Source organism: Pseudorca crassidens, chromosome 1 (genome assembly GCF_039906515.1).
Source record: "Pseudorca crassidens isolate mPseCra1 chromosome 1, mPseCra1.hap1, whole genome shotgun sequence".
NCBI lineage: Eukaryota > Metazoa > Chordata > Mammalia > Artiodactyla > Delphinidae > Pseudorca > Pseudorca crassidens.
The window spans coordinates 48591653-48607729 of record NC_090296.1 but is presented as its reverse complement, the minus strand read 5'-3'; the positions used below and the strand labels follow the sequence as shown (position 1 = coordinate 48607729).

General features: G+C 35.5%; 1 protein-coding gene across 6 annotated transcripts in view; it reads right to left on the bottom strand.

The window, feature by feature from the left end:
* The window catches only part of TXNDC16 (thioredoxin domain containing 16), a 116156-nt gene that overhangs the window by 5758 nt on the left and 94321 nt on the right, over window positions 1–16077 (bottom strand). For all 6 annotated transcript variants that reach the window (XM_067735723.1, XM_067735693.1, XM_067735742.1 and 3 more), the window contains 4 exons: window positions 12860–12944; window positions 11104–11242; window positions 6385–6545; window positions 3566–3756 (listed from right to left, as the gene is read on the bottom strand). In XM_067735723.1, the coding sequence (XP_067591824.1) occupies window positions 3566–3756; window positions 6385–6545; window positions 11104–11242; window positions 12860–12944 (576 nt within the window). The remainder of the gene's footprint in view (window positions 1–3565; window positions 3757–6384; window positions 6546–11103; window positions 11243–12859; window positions 12945–16077) is intronic.

Below are 16077 nucleotides of genomic sequence, written 5' to 3'. Positions count from 1 at the left end.
AAAAAATAAATTCCAGTGAAAGAATCTATGCACTGGTACATGAAAAGAAAGTAATGCTCAAAAATAAAAACTTTAGCATCTCTCATAAATCAAATAAAAGCTTAGGACATTTTAAGAAACTTTAATTTCCTAGAGTAGATTAAAGCACAAACGAAAATCTGCATCAATATATATGTATATCTATACTTATTGATATATGATTTCTTCACTCAGACTCAATTATATGAAATCCATGGTACATCAGCAGGGTATTAAATTTAGGCTACCCTTGTAATTGATGTTTCAAATTACAGTGTTGTCAGGTTAGCAGACTCAAAAGTGACAAACAGATAAAATAGTTTCTTGAATATAATGACTAGGTAAGAAGAATAACTATACTTTGCAATATGCAGATAAAGCGTCTTTAAGTCCAATTTAAAGCACAGCAAAGATTTAGCAGTATTTATTTTTTAAGGTAAACACTGCAGCCTAGTGGTCTGAGATGATGACAAAATGCCCGAAACTGGACATCCTAATTCTGCTAATTATTTCCTGAAGGAACTCTATAAAGATCTTAATGTTTTCAGTTACAAATAAAACTGTATTCTCATCACATATGGTCAATAAAGACATTATTATCAAATTAGTAATGATAATAATAATAATCGCCAACATTGATTGAGGCTTTACTATATATCAGGCATTACGTAGTTAATCCTTACAACCCTATGAGGAAAGTACAATTATTATCCCAGTTTATAGGTGAGAAAACCAAGGCCTAGAAAGGTCAGAGAACTTGACCAAAATTAAGTGTAAGTCTCAAGTAAGAATAGCCAGTGGTGACAATTTCACAGGAATTAAGATGTGCAGCAAGCAAGGTGAGGCAGGGACTGGTGGCACCACGTTACAGATTCAGGCTATTCTAAGAGTGGCTGCAACATCCCTTGTCTCAGATCTGTCTCCCAAGGTGTGGTGAGAGCAGGTCCTGGCAGCACAGAAGACAAGTCCCAATACAGAAAAGTCCTGCTTGGACTTTTGCTTCTTCCCTATTCCCAGAGGCTGCAGGAATAACTTCAGATCAGGAGCAGTGATACAAAGAAGTAATGGAAACCAGAGGTATTAACATAATTGCAATGGAAGAAATACCAGTCTCTCAGGAAACTCAGAAGAATAATTCTGATTCTTTCCTCTAGTAATGGTTTGAGTTGAGGAATCAAAGCCCCCAAGGATGCTCCTTGTAGGAAAGGATCTTTACATGAAGAATAATAACACTTTAGGTTTTACACTTTAAAACGTATGCCTTCGCATACTTAATTTTGATTTTTAAAATAACTGTGACGTAGTCAGAGTAGGAACTATTAATCTCCTTTTATAGTTGTAAAGGAGGGAACAAAGAAAAAACTTGCCTAAAACCACAGTTAGTAATCAAGGAGGCTGGGTCAGAAGCTCAGGTTTCTGTGTCTTTGAACATCACACGACCTTTTTTAAAGCAATTCAGTTGGAGAGGTACTCTGGCCCGACTTACATATAATCCTATCTGACTTAGAGTCCCCGAGGCCTCTGTGTCACAGCAACTGCAAAATGACAACACTCAACTGCTTCTATAAAATAGCAATGCAGATAGAGAAGAGAACATAGACTATCTGAAGAGCTCAAGAGCTACAACCGAAAGGACCCCTATGTTGTGTGGCTAGAATGAAGAAGCCAACATTGAGTGATAACAACCATAGAAAGGCTTCTTTCAGATTATGGAAGACAAAATAGTCAATTTAATTACTTTTTTACATATCCTAGGAAAATGTTAAAACTAATAAATTATCTCAGAAAATTAAGACTTAAAAATATATACATCTAAAAGGACCCAGAAAAGCCAAAATAATCCTGCACATGAAGAACAGAGTTGGAGGATGTAAATTTCCCAATTTAAAACCTGTTACAAAGATGCTGTATTCAAGAGAGTGGGGCAACTGCCATATGCTATCTGTGTACATAATAGAAAAACATGTACATGAATGTTCATAGCAGCATTATTCATAATAGCAAAAAAGTGGAGACAATGCAAATGTCCATCAACTGCTGAATGGAGAAACAAAATGGGGTATATCCATCCAATAGAATATTATTCATCCATAGAAAGGAATGAACTACTGATTCATGCTATAACATGGATGGTCCTTGAAAGCCTATGCTAAGGGAAAGAAGCCAGACCCAAAAGGCCTCATGTTGTATGATTCCATTTATACGAAATGTCCAGATTAGGCAAATCCATAAAGATGGAAGGTACATGAGTGGTTGTCAGGGAATGAAGGGAGGGGAGAATGGGGAGTGAGTGCTAATGGGTATAGGGTTTCTTTTTGCAGTGATGAAAATGCTTTAAAACTCAGTAGTGGTGATGGTCGCACAGCCTCGTGAATATACAAAAAAACCCATCAAATTGTATACTTTAAAAGGGTGCATTTTACGGTATGTGAATTACATTTCAATATACAAATACCTTTTATAGACTATTTAAACACAATAATTTAGTTAAAACTGCCTAACTTAACAGAAATGAAGTAGATAGACCTCCTGGGAAGAACAGGTATGCTGCAATGATTGGCACTTAAAACAAATAAATTCAAGAATCTGATTAAATATACATAAATATACATAATGACAGACTCACACAATGCATGCTGGCTGAGAGACAGTGTAACACTGAATTGGAGTTTATATACCAGAACTGTGTGTATATAAATATATAAAACTGTGTGTGTGTGTGTGTGTGTGTGTGTGTGTGTATATATATATATATATTCACAGTGTGTATACATATATATTCACACACACACCCTTATTTCAGAACTCGGTCATGAACAGTGTCAAAATGTTATTATAATATAGTTCATTTGGTTTTCAATAACAAAATCCTCAGAAGTACCTTAGGAAACTTTTCATTACATCAAATTTCACACTATTTCCTCAACAGACTAATGATCTAGATGATTACATGTTAACTAATTTAAATTATATCAACAGGCCTGTTGTTGTCACAATTGTATATAAACTAACATACACATCTATACCACAGGTATAAATCCACATAGGTTTTAGAAAAATAGGGAGAATGGCATGTCATAAGCCAGCATTATAAATTCTGGGTCAAGATCTATTTTCTTGTGGTTCAAAATTCTGGCTCTGGAGTACAACAGAGCCATGTTGAAATCCAAGCTTCCTCATTTACTGGTTAATTACGACTTTGAACTAGTTACTTAACTCTTCTACAGGTAATGATAGTTCCTATGACTCTTGTGAGAATAAATGAGATAATGCATGTGAATCATGTAGCTTTGAGCCAGACACCTACTGAGCATTCAATAAATGTTAGCTATTATTATTAAATTTCATATGACACTTATTTTCTGTGGGTAGTAATGCCTACCATATAGGAGACTGTCCCATGGACAATGCTATCAGCGTATTAATATTTAGAATACTTACAAACATTACAATTCAACTCATTCTAGCATCCATGAGCGATAATTCAAGTTTAAAAAAATCCATGAAACAAAATATAAAATTGTGCACATTAAAACAGGAAACTTACTGATGTGACTTTCTAGTCCTGCTTCTAATTTTTTCAGCCACAATAAAAGGTTCTGTTCAGTGATAGCCTGGTCTGAAGGAAATGCAAATACTTGGCCGCCTGAATGCAGATTTACCACAGCAAGAAGAGGAAGGGGAGGTAGGGTATCAAAATATGCCTGCAAGATTCCTCTCCCCACGGGAGTATTCTTCCTATAAAAGGGAGCAACTGAACACGTTAATTAATATTTCTTTCTATAACAAAATAACAAGAACAACAGTTTGTAAAACATATTAACCTTTAAATATAGTATCATGCGAGGAAGTTTATTTTATGAAAATATGTCCTAAAAATCAAGAGGTCTGTAACTATGTTATTAGTAACCAGAGGCATAAAAAGTTTCTTTTAACATAGGGTACTTACTGTATTTCTCTTAGCAGAAAAAAGGCAACCAATGAGTTTTAATGAAAAACATAGTCCAAAGGCTTGTCAATTTTGTCTCAATACAATCAATACGTTCCTTCCAAAGTTTAGTCAAGTATCTGATCACATGTCAGCTCAAAAATTAAATGGCTACAAAACTATAAAATAACAAGATACTAATAATAAATACCCCTTTTCCAAATAAAATTGTCTCTTTCCTCAGGATTAATTTCAAATTAAAAAGATTTTTTAAAGTATTCATACAAGGAAACCACAAGTTTAAGACACCTATTTTTCCTAATACAGCACATTCCACATAATGGAAAGGACTATTTCACTCTGAGATAGCTACAAGGATAATTACCTGGGAAAATTTTGTTTCAAGTAGTAGGCTGTACTGTTAGTGAACTCTTCACAACAAAAGTGTACACTGCCCCATTTTTGTAATTTTTCCAATGAGTTAAAAATGAAATGTCTTTCATCTGATGACTTTGAACAATGGATAGTGTATCTAAATATGTGAACTGTGTTCAGAGACATTAAATGTAATAACACAAGCCACACATCTAGAAAATATACCAGGAAATATGGTTGGTAAATGCACTGATAATTTTCTGTAAAGTTTTAGGCTGCATTTTTAAAATACAGAAATACAGAAAAAGGAATTAAAGAAAAATGCCAAAATAACACAATGTTTATTTTTCTGTATTTGCCAAATTTCCCTCAATGAACATCCATTACTTTTAAAATCAGAAAAATTATTATCTTTAAAAATTTACTGTATGACACCAAAAACAAAGGCAACAAAAGCAAAAATAAACAAGTGGGACTACATCAAACTAAAAAACTTCTGCACAGCAAAGGAAACCAACAAAATGAAAAGGCAACATTCAGAAGGGGAGAAAATATTTGCAAATCATATATCTGATAGGGGATTAATATCCAAAATAACTAAAGAACTCACACAACTCAATCACAAAACAACAATTCAATTAAATAATGGACATAACTGAATAAACATTTTTGCAAAGAAAACATACAAATGACCAAAAGGTACAAAAAAGATGCTTAACATCACTAATCATCAGGGAAATGCAAATAAAAACCACAATGAGATATCACCTTACACCTGTCAGAATGGCTATCAACAAAAGACCACAAATAACAAGCACTAGGGAGGATGTGGAAAAACTGGAACCCTTGTGCACTGTTGGTGGGAATGTAAATTGGTACAGCCAGTATGGAGAAGAGTATGGAGGTTCCTTAAGAAACTAAAAATAAAGCTACTATGTGATCCAGCAATCCCACTCCTGGGCATATTATATCTGGAGAAAAACATGGTTCAAAAAGATACATGCACTCCCAATGTTCACTGCAGCACAGTTTACAATAGCCAAGACACTGAAGCAACCTAAATGTCCATCAACAGAGGAGTGGATAAAGAAGATGAGGCACATATATACAATGGAATATTACTCAGCCATTAAAAAAATGAAATAATGCCATTTGCAGCAACTTGTATGGACCTGGAGATTATCAAAGTAAGGGAAGAAGTCAGAGAAAGACAAATATCATATCATATGATATCACTTCTATGCAGAATCTAAAAAAAATGATACAAATGAACTTATTTATAAAACAGAAACAGACTTAGAGAATGGAATATTATTCAGCCATGAGAAAGAATGAAATCCTGCTATTTGCTACAACATGGATGGAATTTGAGGGCATTATACTAAGTGAAATAAGCCAGAAGGAGAAAGACAAATACCAAATAGTAGTATCACTTATATGTGGAAGCTTAAAAAAAAGTCAAATTCATAAAAACAGAGTAGACAAGTTGTCAGGGACTACAGGGTGGGGGAAATATGGAGAGATTGGTAAAAGAATACAGACCTTTCAGTTGCAAGATGAATAAGGTCTGAGGATTTAATGTATAACATGATGACTATAGTTGATAATACTGTACTGTATCACTGAAATTTGCTAAGCGAGTAGAACTTAAATGTTCTCACCACCCCCAAAAGTTTATATATATAAAACAAATATGTGAGGTGATGGATGTATTAAATAATTAGATGGAAGAATCTTTTCACAATGTATACATATATCAAATTATCACAATGTATATTTTAAATATCTTACAATTTTATTTGTCATTTATATCTCAATAAAGCTGGAAAAAAATCACACAGCAAAAAAAAAAAAAGAATTTACTGTAAAACAGAATTCAGTCTAAAACAACATCATCTTAGACAGTCTGAGGGAGTTTAGTTACTAAAGTATCATGATAACATACACATTGGTCCCATAATATATAACTCCACAAGTAGAGTTTCATTCCCTAATGAAAATTTAATAATAATTATACTTTCTTTACCTTTTACGTATTAAAAAATAAAAAAATATATACTTACAGATTTAACCAGCAAGGGGTAAGTGAATCCAAGTGTTTCTCTTTCAGCAGTGTCAATATTGCTTTTTTATGCTGAGGATTTATGCTGCCATCACTGAATAAAATGAGTAATGGTTTCTGAAGTCTTAAGTAAGTGGGAAGATTTTCCACAGTGATTTCTGGCTGTTTAAAACAAACCAAGAAAAATGGAGAATTATAGTGTATAAAGTAGAAAATAATGTTCAAATCACTCTTGCAATTTTAGTTTGTAAAATGTATTTCAAACATTTTCATTTAAGTGGAGATTTTGCTATACTGATTAGTAACTATGAATCTCAAGAGTTTTTTAAATTTAAACCCAGTTTGTCTTAAGAATGAGTTATTTTCAAAATTAAACTAATAGAATTTGAAAACAAATTAAAGGAGCTCCCTGTTTTACAAGGATGTAGCACTTCTAATAATTTCTTATGCTAAAATCTGGATCAGACTAGCCAACATACACATGACAAATAAAATTCTTGTTATATCTTTATAAAATTTTTGAAAAAACATAAGCTGAGCTTTAAAGATATAATCTTTTAACATCTATGATTACTTAAAAATTAATAAAATCTTGCTTTGTTTCAAAATTATGAGTTTTTAGCATAATTAAAGTAATTCAATAATATGCTAAAACAAATTTTAAAAGTCTCTTATTTCTTTGGGGTTTAAAATAACAATGAAAAAATTTAGTAAGAAATAAGAAATCTTACCCTTTTATTCTTTTTATTAATTAAAAGAGAACAATGTTTTTTATATATTTGTAGAAGACAACTTTGTCTAGGCTGTTATTAATAAGAATTGAAAGAGTAACAAACAAAGTTAACATATTCAGGATTAAAAATAGCAGTGACACTATATATAAAATAGATAACTAATAAGGATGTACTGTATAGAACAGGGAATTCTACTCAATACTCTGTAATGGCCTATATGGGAAAAGAATCTAAAAAGTGGATATATGTATATGTATAACTGATTCACTTTGCTGTATACCTGAAAATAACACAACATTGTAAATTAACTATACTCCAATAAAAATTTAAAAAAGAAAATAGCAGTGACTTAGAATATTAAAGTCTTCTACCATTTTCCATTTTTAGTACCACATCTATTAATTCATCTTCTGGATGTACTTATGAGCTGGATTAAATCTTCCTATATCATAAAACTAATCCCCTGCTGACAGATAAGGAAACCAAAGACGAGAAACTGACTTGCTGAAGTCACACAGCTAAGTAGGAGGAAGAGTTGAATGAAACTAGCGCTCAGGCATCCTGTTCACCAGCTTCCCATTTCATTGGATCACACTAGAAATCCAAATGAACAATTTTTTTCATGGTGCCAACCACCTCCGATTCATTCCCAAACACCAAACTCTGGCACGTACTTTTCCGTACTTAGTTCTCAAAACCACTTTCCTCTGCCAATTCTCATTTTTCTTTAAATTCTTTCTCTTTCACACTAAAAATCCTCTTTTCACACCTTCCTCTTTCATGATTTAAACCTTAGATCCCTTCTTCTCCAAACTCCCCTGTGTTGTATTCTTGTATTAACTATCATCTTTTCTCTTCTACATGAGTTACGTCCCCTTCCTAAAATTGACAGATCTCATCAAGCCAGCAGAATGGATTTGACGAATCTGGTGCAATGGAGCCATCACTGCTCAATTCAAAAATTTATTGAGAACTTCAAGATCTTATGCTGGGTACTGAATCAAAAAGAATTAAGGTGCTTACCCTGCCCTCAAAGAGTTCATAGTTAAGAGAAGGAAAGAAGTATACGAACTGCTGTGATCCAAGAAAAAAATTAATGTGTGACACTAAGGAAACCTATTGGTTCTAAATTAAAACTAAAAAACAAGTTAGGGGAGCTCATGGGTGATTTTAGGAAGTGGTGTTTGATCTGGGCCTTGCATAAGGAATAAGACCTTGATAGATAGAGGTGTGCGCTTAGAGCGGGGATTCCAGATATAGGGAGCATCATGAGGGTGCAGACAGATGTTAAGGCATGCAGAGTATCTGGGGAACAGTGAGAGTGAAGCATACCAGACTTAGGCAGGCAAGAGGCAAATGTGGCTGTCAAACCAGATGGGAAAATGACTCCACAGGCTTTCTAGCTCTCAGGAATACTGAGATTTTGTATCAAATGAGTGACACGGTTAGGCCTGTTTCAGATGACTAACTGGAATATGAATTTGTGGAAAGACAAGCTAGTGACAGGCACTGCTCTTTCCTAAGTCAGGAAAGAAAGAGTAAGAGTTGTGTGAGTTTAGAGGTTATGATTAGAAACAGAGTTAGGAATCATCAGCTGGTATGACAGTAGAAGTTATGGGTATAGATAAAGTCTCCAAAGAAAAACATAGCAAAAAAAGAAAAAAGCGTTGAAGATGTAATTCTAGAGTGGCCAGAGGGTTGAAAGTGTACCTAGAGAGGATTGAATTGCAAAAGCCAAAGGAGGAGAGAATTTTAAGAAGGAAAAGCACAATCAAGAGTTTTGATTGCTATTCAGAGGTTAAGGAGAAACAGAAAAGGTCATCAGATGTGGTCCCTGGAAGGTGACCTTTGGCTATTTGAGTATGTAAGAGACTATAATTGTGTGGGTTCTGATATTCTTAACTTATTCATAATAAGAACATAAAAAGGAACTCCATGTATCTGAGAAAAGTGCTAAACATATTACCTAACAAATAGTTCTAAGTGTGACAGCCTTGGATATATCATTGCTTACTTATGATATTTACATAGCAAATTATCATGTATTTCAGATTTGGGCACTATTTACCTGGACTAATTTGTCATCAGGTTCATTAAAATAAAAGTTCGATGTTATGTAAAAAATGTTAACCATCCGGCCATCCACTCCTCTTTCCTATCCAGAGGAAGGATCCAAAGTCCTTCTGGTAACTAGGTGTAGGCCAGGAGACAGATTACTGCTAGCTGGCTACTGTACACAGTCACTGATGCTCTAGACTTAAAGCTCCAACACAAAGCAGCACTGAGAAATTTAATAACCACTTGAAGGTTTTAGAATTTATGAAAAGATCGTAACTAAAAGCAAAATAAATATTATTACAGCTGTTCATTATTTAGTTGAACACTGCAAACCAAAACGTTGTAAATTTGCCTTAACTATAAACATTGATAATTGTTAAGCTTGCCCACAGTTTCTCAGCCTTAAAGAATATAATCTTAAAGAAAACAATTAGATACCTATTTTTATCTAGCAGTTAGGCAAAGATTAAAGAGTAAAATGATACAAATCTTCTGTTGGGCGAGACAGGAATAAATGTCAGAAGCCTTCAAAATGTGCCTACCCTTTGGACTAGCAATTCAAATTCTATGAATTTACCGTAAGTACATAGTCATAGCAACACCCAAAGATTATCTACAAGGATGGTCCCAGAATAAAACAAAACAAAACAAAGGCATCTTAAATATTAACAAACAGAAAATTAGATAAATTGTGGTTTATTAGTACAACAGAATATTATGCCAATATTTAAAAACTAATATGCAAATATTTATTTCTTGGTGGAAATATCCCTTAATATAAAAAGATAAACACATATATACACATGGAATTTTTTTTTAAGTTTGGGAAAATATATCCCCAAATTTAAACTTGGTGAAAGAAGTTATGGTTTATTCTGATTTTCTTCTTTATACTTTCCTGTATTATCTCGGAAAAAAAAAGCTAAAGTCTTACAATAATTCCAAAAATATTACACTATGTATATGCTAAAGAAAGTCATTTAATAATGTCATTAAAGACAAAAATGTTACTTTATAAATAATTTAGAAAACCACATCCTGAAAATATTAATGATTTGATTGATTATAAACTGTAACTTTAATTGGGGGAGGGGAGGCAATAGAACTGAGGTCACAAAAAACTTAAAGAATACATTCATTTCTTTGAGCCTAAAATGTAGTATCATTTAGGTCAGCATGACACAAAACAGTAACAGGAGGATATTCGTTCAGTATTTACAGTTGATAATAGTGCCCCTATGGCACTTTAGAAAGGTACAAAAGCATAAATTTATAATATTCTAGCTACAGTTAATATTAATGCAAAACAACCAAAATCAAGAAATGCAGGTTACATCTGCTCGGCCCCTGAATCCATTATTACACAAAGCATCAGAAAAGGACTTTCGTAAGACAGTATTTTGCTCTAAAATGGTATAATACCAGCTAACATTTGTTGAGTGTTTACCAGGGGCCAAACACTGTACACAGAGCACTGAACACCCATCTCGTTTAGTCCTTACAATAACGCTCTGCAGCAGGGGCTACTATCACCTACATTTTACACATGTGGAAACTGAGGCACAGAGATGCTTACATACAGCCAATAGGGAGACAAGCAAGGATCTGAAGCCCAGAAGTCTGCTCTCTGGAATCTATGTGCTTTATGCCAAGTTTCAGCCTAGATTGAGTACTTCAACTGGCCATCAGCCACAAGCATCTCAGCAATAAAAATAATCCAAAGACATGTAAACTTTTGGCAGTGGACTAAAGAAGCTGTATGCATAACAGGTGAATAATAAAACAGAGCAACCCAATGAATCTTGACATCACAACACATCATGCCCTGTGCCAACAAAAGCTGGAAACTCATGTATTAAAACACACTGTCTTTAACTGGTCTAGATTTTCTTATTTCAAATAACATCCTTATTAGAAAATATACTCACAAATATTTCCAGTGATGCATTTGTTATTATTTGAACTATTTCTTGAGCATGGACATTAGCTAATGAAATGCTCTCGATTTTGCCTTCTTTATGTCTGGCAAGCAGCAGGGCTGGAAGAGTTACAGCATATTTATTTGACCTATGGAGAAATGTAGTATTAAAATTTCCAGCCAAAATATAGCAAATCATCAAAAATATGAACAGTTAGGCCAAGAAGTCACAACGGAGGCAGCAAATGGGAAGCCCTACTAAGGAAAAAAGAACTCGATTTCCAGACAAACTTATCTTCTATGTGAGGCTATCTGCACAAGTTCAAGAACCTTGATAATCTAGATTAGAAGAAAGCAACAGATAGTAATCTAGCCAGATTTGTATTTCTAGACAACTTATTCATCAAGAAAATGTCCAAATAGGATTAGGAACACACTGAATGGTTCTCCACTTTTTGGGCTGCTCACCAAACTCCTGAGCCAAGGAGACAGGCATTTATGAGAATGGGCCTGTTATTTGCCAGGCACTACACCAGGTGCTTCTAGTTAAGTCCTTAACCATCAGAACATCCCTATAACCCTCTGTTTACTGATGATGAAAGAGCGGTAAACAGCAGAGACAGAATTCACACTTGAGGTATTCCGGATACAGAGTCTGTGCTCTCTCCACTGAAACAGAGCCCAAATCTGCTCCCTCCTACCACTACTTTTGCTAACTAAACTTAAAAGAAAATCACTAAATAGGAAAAAAATGTCTTGTGTGAAATTACCAGTGATGTAGTCACATTTATATCATGTAAAAGCTTAATTCATGCTAAAACAAAAGTATAGACGTTATAATATTATAAACATTAGTAGAAAGCCCAGTTTTCAGATTACCTGTTGGTAATATAACCAGTTGGTTATAAACGAAACATACTCTGAAAACTACTGGTCTAGAAGAGAGTGGGTGACTGTCCATGTGTCAGGTGAACAGGTCTCATATTCCCTAAAGATCTGGAGTTTGTATTCACTTTTAAAAAATCACTGATTTCATGGAGCTCGATCATCAAAAGCATGTGTCACCAGTATTCAGGATGAAAGATTTAAGCTCAGAAATGACAATGAGGAATAATATAGTCAGAAGGTAATAAACACAAACTGGGGCTTATTAACTCCACGTGCAGCTGAAGAGGAGTCATAAGTGTAGAACGTGCTATGTATTCATAATTTCCAAATTTTCAGTTCAGTCCTTCATTCCGCAGCAACTGAAATACTTGATAGTTCACAGGAGCCCCGAATTCTACAAATAAAGCAACTTAAGTGGCTAAAAGAAGCACTGCTTAAGTGTATGTCTGCAATAACAAAATTAAGTAGAACTATCCGTTCGTCACCTAAAACTCTGCGAGAAATATAGAAAAACTGATTTTTATGTAGACCTTGGTGGCAAATCAAAACCCAGACACTCAAGAAATAAAATTCCTCATAAAACTATGACAACTGAAAAGAATTTACCGCAGGTAATAGAATCCAAAGAGGAAAACTTTTATAGGAAGATGAAGTAGTATGAATCCAATGTTGCCTCATGAGGGCATCTAGCCTAAAGAAGAATTTTGAATATCTAAAAATTCTAAATAGCCAGGTAGTACTTCCTAGATCTTCCCAGAAGGAAATTAAAAATTTAGTTATGTTGCTGCCCTATTTTCCTTCATCAACTTTGTAAAGACAAATAATAAATTATTTTGCAAACTTCTTCCTCCCTAAAATTAGAAGACCAACAGACTTACAGTGTCAAAACATCTTCTTCAGAATAAATTCCTGTGATAACACATCCTTTTAGGTAGTTTCCTGCTTCAGTGAACTCTTCTTTTGCTATAAATACACAAACAAGTTAAAAATCTGAAACCTTTCAAGTTATGTATGCTATTCAACTGACGAACATGTTTACAGATGATAGTGCTTAATTATTAATCAATTATAAAGATGTTTAAGTGCAGACCTTACATAACTTATTGGTTCTAAAATATATCTGTGTTCTTTTTATAACATTTGATAACTACAGAAATGTACACTGATATAATACAACTATGGTTCTGTAAATAAATGTACTCCAAATGTACACATGACCCTTGAACAACACGAGTTTGACCTGCATCGGTCCACTTTATACATGAATTTTTTCAATAAATATAGTACCTGTATTTTCATTTAACAGACATTTAAACTAACTAAGTGTGGGGAAAAGTATGTGTTCAACTGTGTTCAAGAGATCACAATACGTGGAATCAAAAGAAGTAGAGTTTGAGTCCTAATTCTATCCAAACTGAGCTTCCTGCCCTTGGGTGGGTCATTTATCAATTCCTTTATTTTTGAGGCAGAGACAGCAGTCTGGGGATTTTCAACTGTGCAGGGGGTCAGCACCCCTAACCCCCTCGTTTTCAAGGGTCAACTGTAATTTATAAGATTTACAGGATTCTAATCATACAGATTAAGTAAATAAATATTGGTTGCTTTTTAATCTACTCCTAAGGCAAGGTAAATGGAGACAGCTGTCCTATATGTAACCTGGAAAGAAAAGCAGGTATGTGAAATGATACACACATTATAACCAGAAAATCTAAAAGTGCTCATATGCATAGAAAAAAATAGAAGACTGGAAATTCTAGTCCTCTAACAGTGTCTCTGTTAGGGTTCTATAATTATGAGGGATTTGTATCTTCTTCTCTTATTTCCTGTATTTTCTGTAATGTGTTCTTGTTACTTTTAAACTTTGATTAATTTGTGTATCAGTCTTTTCCCATTTGTTATGATATACGTTTTCAAAATAAGAACTATTATCTCTGTAGGTTTCTGAATACATTTTCATAAATAATAGCATATTCTGGACCTTATAACCAAGAAGCAAGTCTGAATTAAACAGTTGTAGACTAATGAGAAAAGAGCAAAGGTAGACTGATATAAATGATGTATTCTTGACAACTGAAGGCCAGATGATAGCTCAGCTCGCTGCACAAAAGGTTCATAACAGTTGAAATAGAAAAACTATGATGGAAGAATTGAATCATAAAGCACCTAGAGGTCTGGGTATGCTGAACCCAAAAGATCTGTACCTTAGTAGTCAGCACTATATTCGTGATGTGAGCATCAACACTGTTAACCTTGGGTAACCACAAGATTGTTTCCTTTAAAAACGATGCATACTTTCCACAAGACTGGGAAACACTGTAGGAAAGCCAGCTTACTAAAGTGGCAAAATCCACCAGCAGGCAGCACTGAGAGCTCATTTATAATCATAAATTTAATGAGAAACGAGTAACCCATGAAAATATTTTCTTTAGCCTGTGCTATACCAAAGTAGAAAAGATTCATAAGAAAACTAGGCAACTAGAAAGAACTGAGTGCTGTACTTTCATTTCTAAGAGAAATTTCTCTAAATTCTGATCAATAATTGATGATTGTTATCTAAAGCAATGACATAATGGAATCTGTTTTAGCTTCTTTTTTGATAAGAAAATTACACTAATATTCCCATATAATTTCCTCATGAAGAAGACTCTAAACTCATGAATATGTTTCTTGCAAGCCTCTGCATGAAACCCTTGTACATAAATCCTAAGTTCCTTGGGGAATGGTAGCATTTAAGACTGTAGACCTCAGTTACATATCCATTCCCACTAAATCAAAGTGTAAATTCTCCTCTGAATATTTGAAACCAGGCACATTCTCCTCCTTGGTGAAAACTGCATATATGTCAGAATATATGGCAACCCAAATATAAGGAAATAATCAGTTATCTAAATAAAAAGTTTTTTTAACCACTATAAATATACTTGAGGGCTTCCCTGGTGGCGCAGTGGTTGAGAGTCCGCCTGCCGATGCAGGGGACACGGGTTCGTGCCCCGGTCCGGGAAGATCCCACATGCCACGGAGTGGCTGGACCCGTGAGCCATGGCCACTGAGCCTGCGCATCCGGAGCCTGTGCTCCGCAACGGGAGAGGCCACGACAGTGAGAGAACCGCGTAATGCAAAAAAAAAAAAAATATATATATATATATATATATACTTGAGGTGTAATATTAACGGTGACTTACAATATTCAGTTGTTTTAACTTTAAACATATTTTAATTGCATAAAATAAATACATTAGGAGCTTCAAGACGGCACAAGAGTAAGATGCAGAGATCACCTTCCCCCCCACAAATACATCAGAAATACATCTACACGTGGAACAACTCCTACAGAACACCTACTGAATGCTGGCAGAAGACCTCAGACGTCCCAAAAGTCAAGAAACTCCCCATGTACCTGGGTAGGGCAAAAGAAAAAAGAATAAACAGAGACAAAAGGATAGGGACAGGACGTGCACCAGTGGGAGGGAGCCGTGAAGGAGGAAAGGTTTCCACACGCTAGAAGCCCCTTCGCGGGCGGAGACTGCGGGTGGCGGAGGCGGGGGAGCTTCGGGGCCGTGGAGGAGAGCACAGCACAGGGGTGCTGAGGGCAAAGCAGAGAGATTCCCGCACAGAGGATCGGTGCCTACCGGCACTCACCAGCCCGACAGGCTCGTCTGCTCACCTGCTGGGGCAGGCAGGGGCTGGGAGCTGAGGCTCCAGTGGGCTACACAGCTTAGATCCCAGGGAGAGGACTGGGGTTGGCTGCGTGAACATAGCCTGAAGGGGGCTAGTGCGCCACAGCTAGCTGGGAGGGAGTCCGGGAAAAGGTCTGGACCTGCTGAAGAGGCAAGAGACCTTTTCTTGCCTCTTTGTTTCATGGTGCGCGAGGTGAGATTAAGAGTGCCACCTAAATGAGCTCCAGAGATGGGCGTGAGCCGCAGCTAACAGCAAGAACCCCAGAGACGGGCGGGAGACGCTAAGGCTGCTGCCGTCGCCACCAAGAAGCCTGTGTGCGAGCACAGGTTACTCTCCACACCTCCCCTCCTGGGACCCTGTGCAGCCCGCCACTGCCACGGTCCCGTGATCCAGGGACAACTTCCCCGGGAGAACGCAC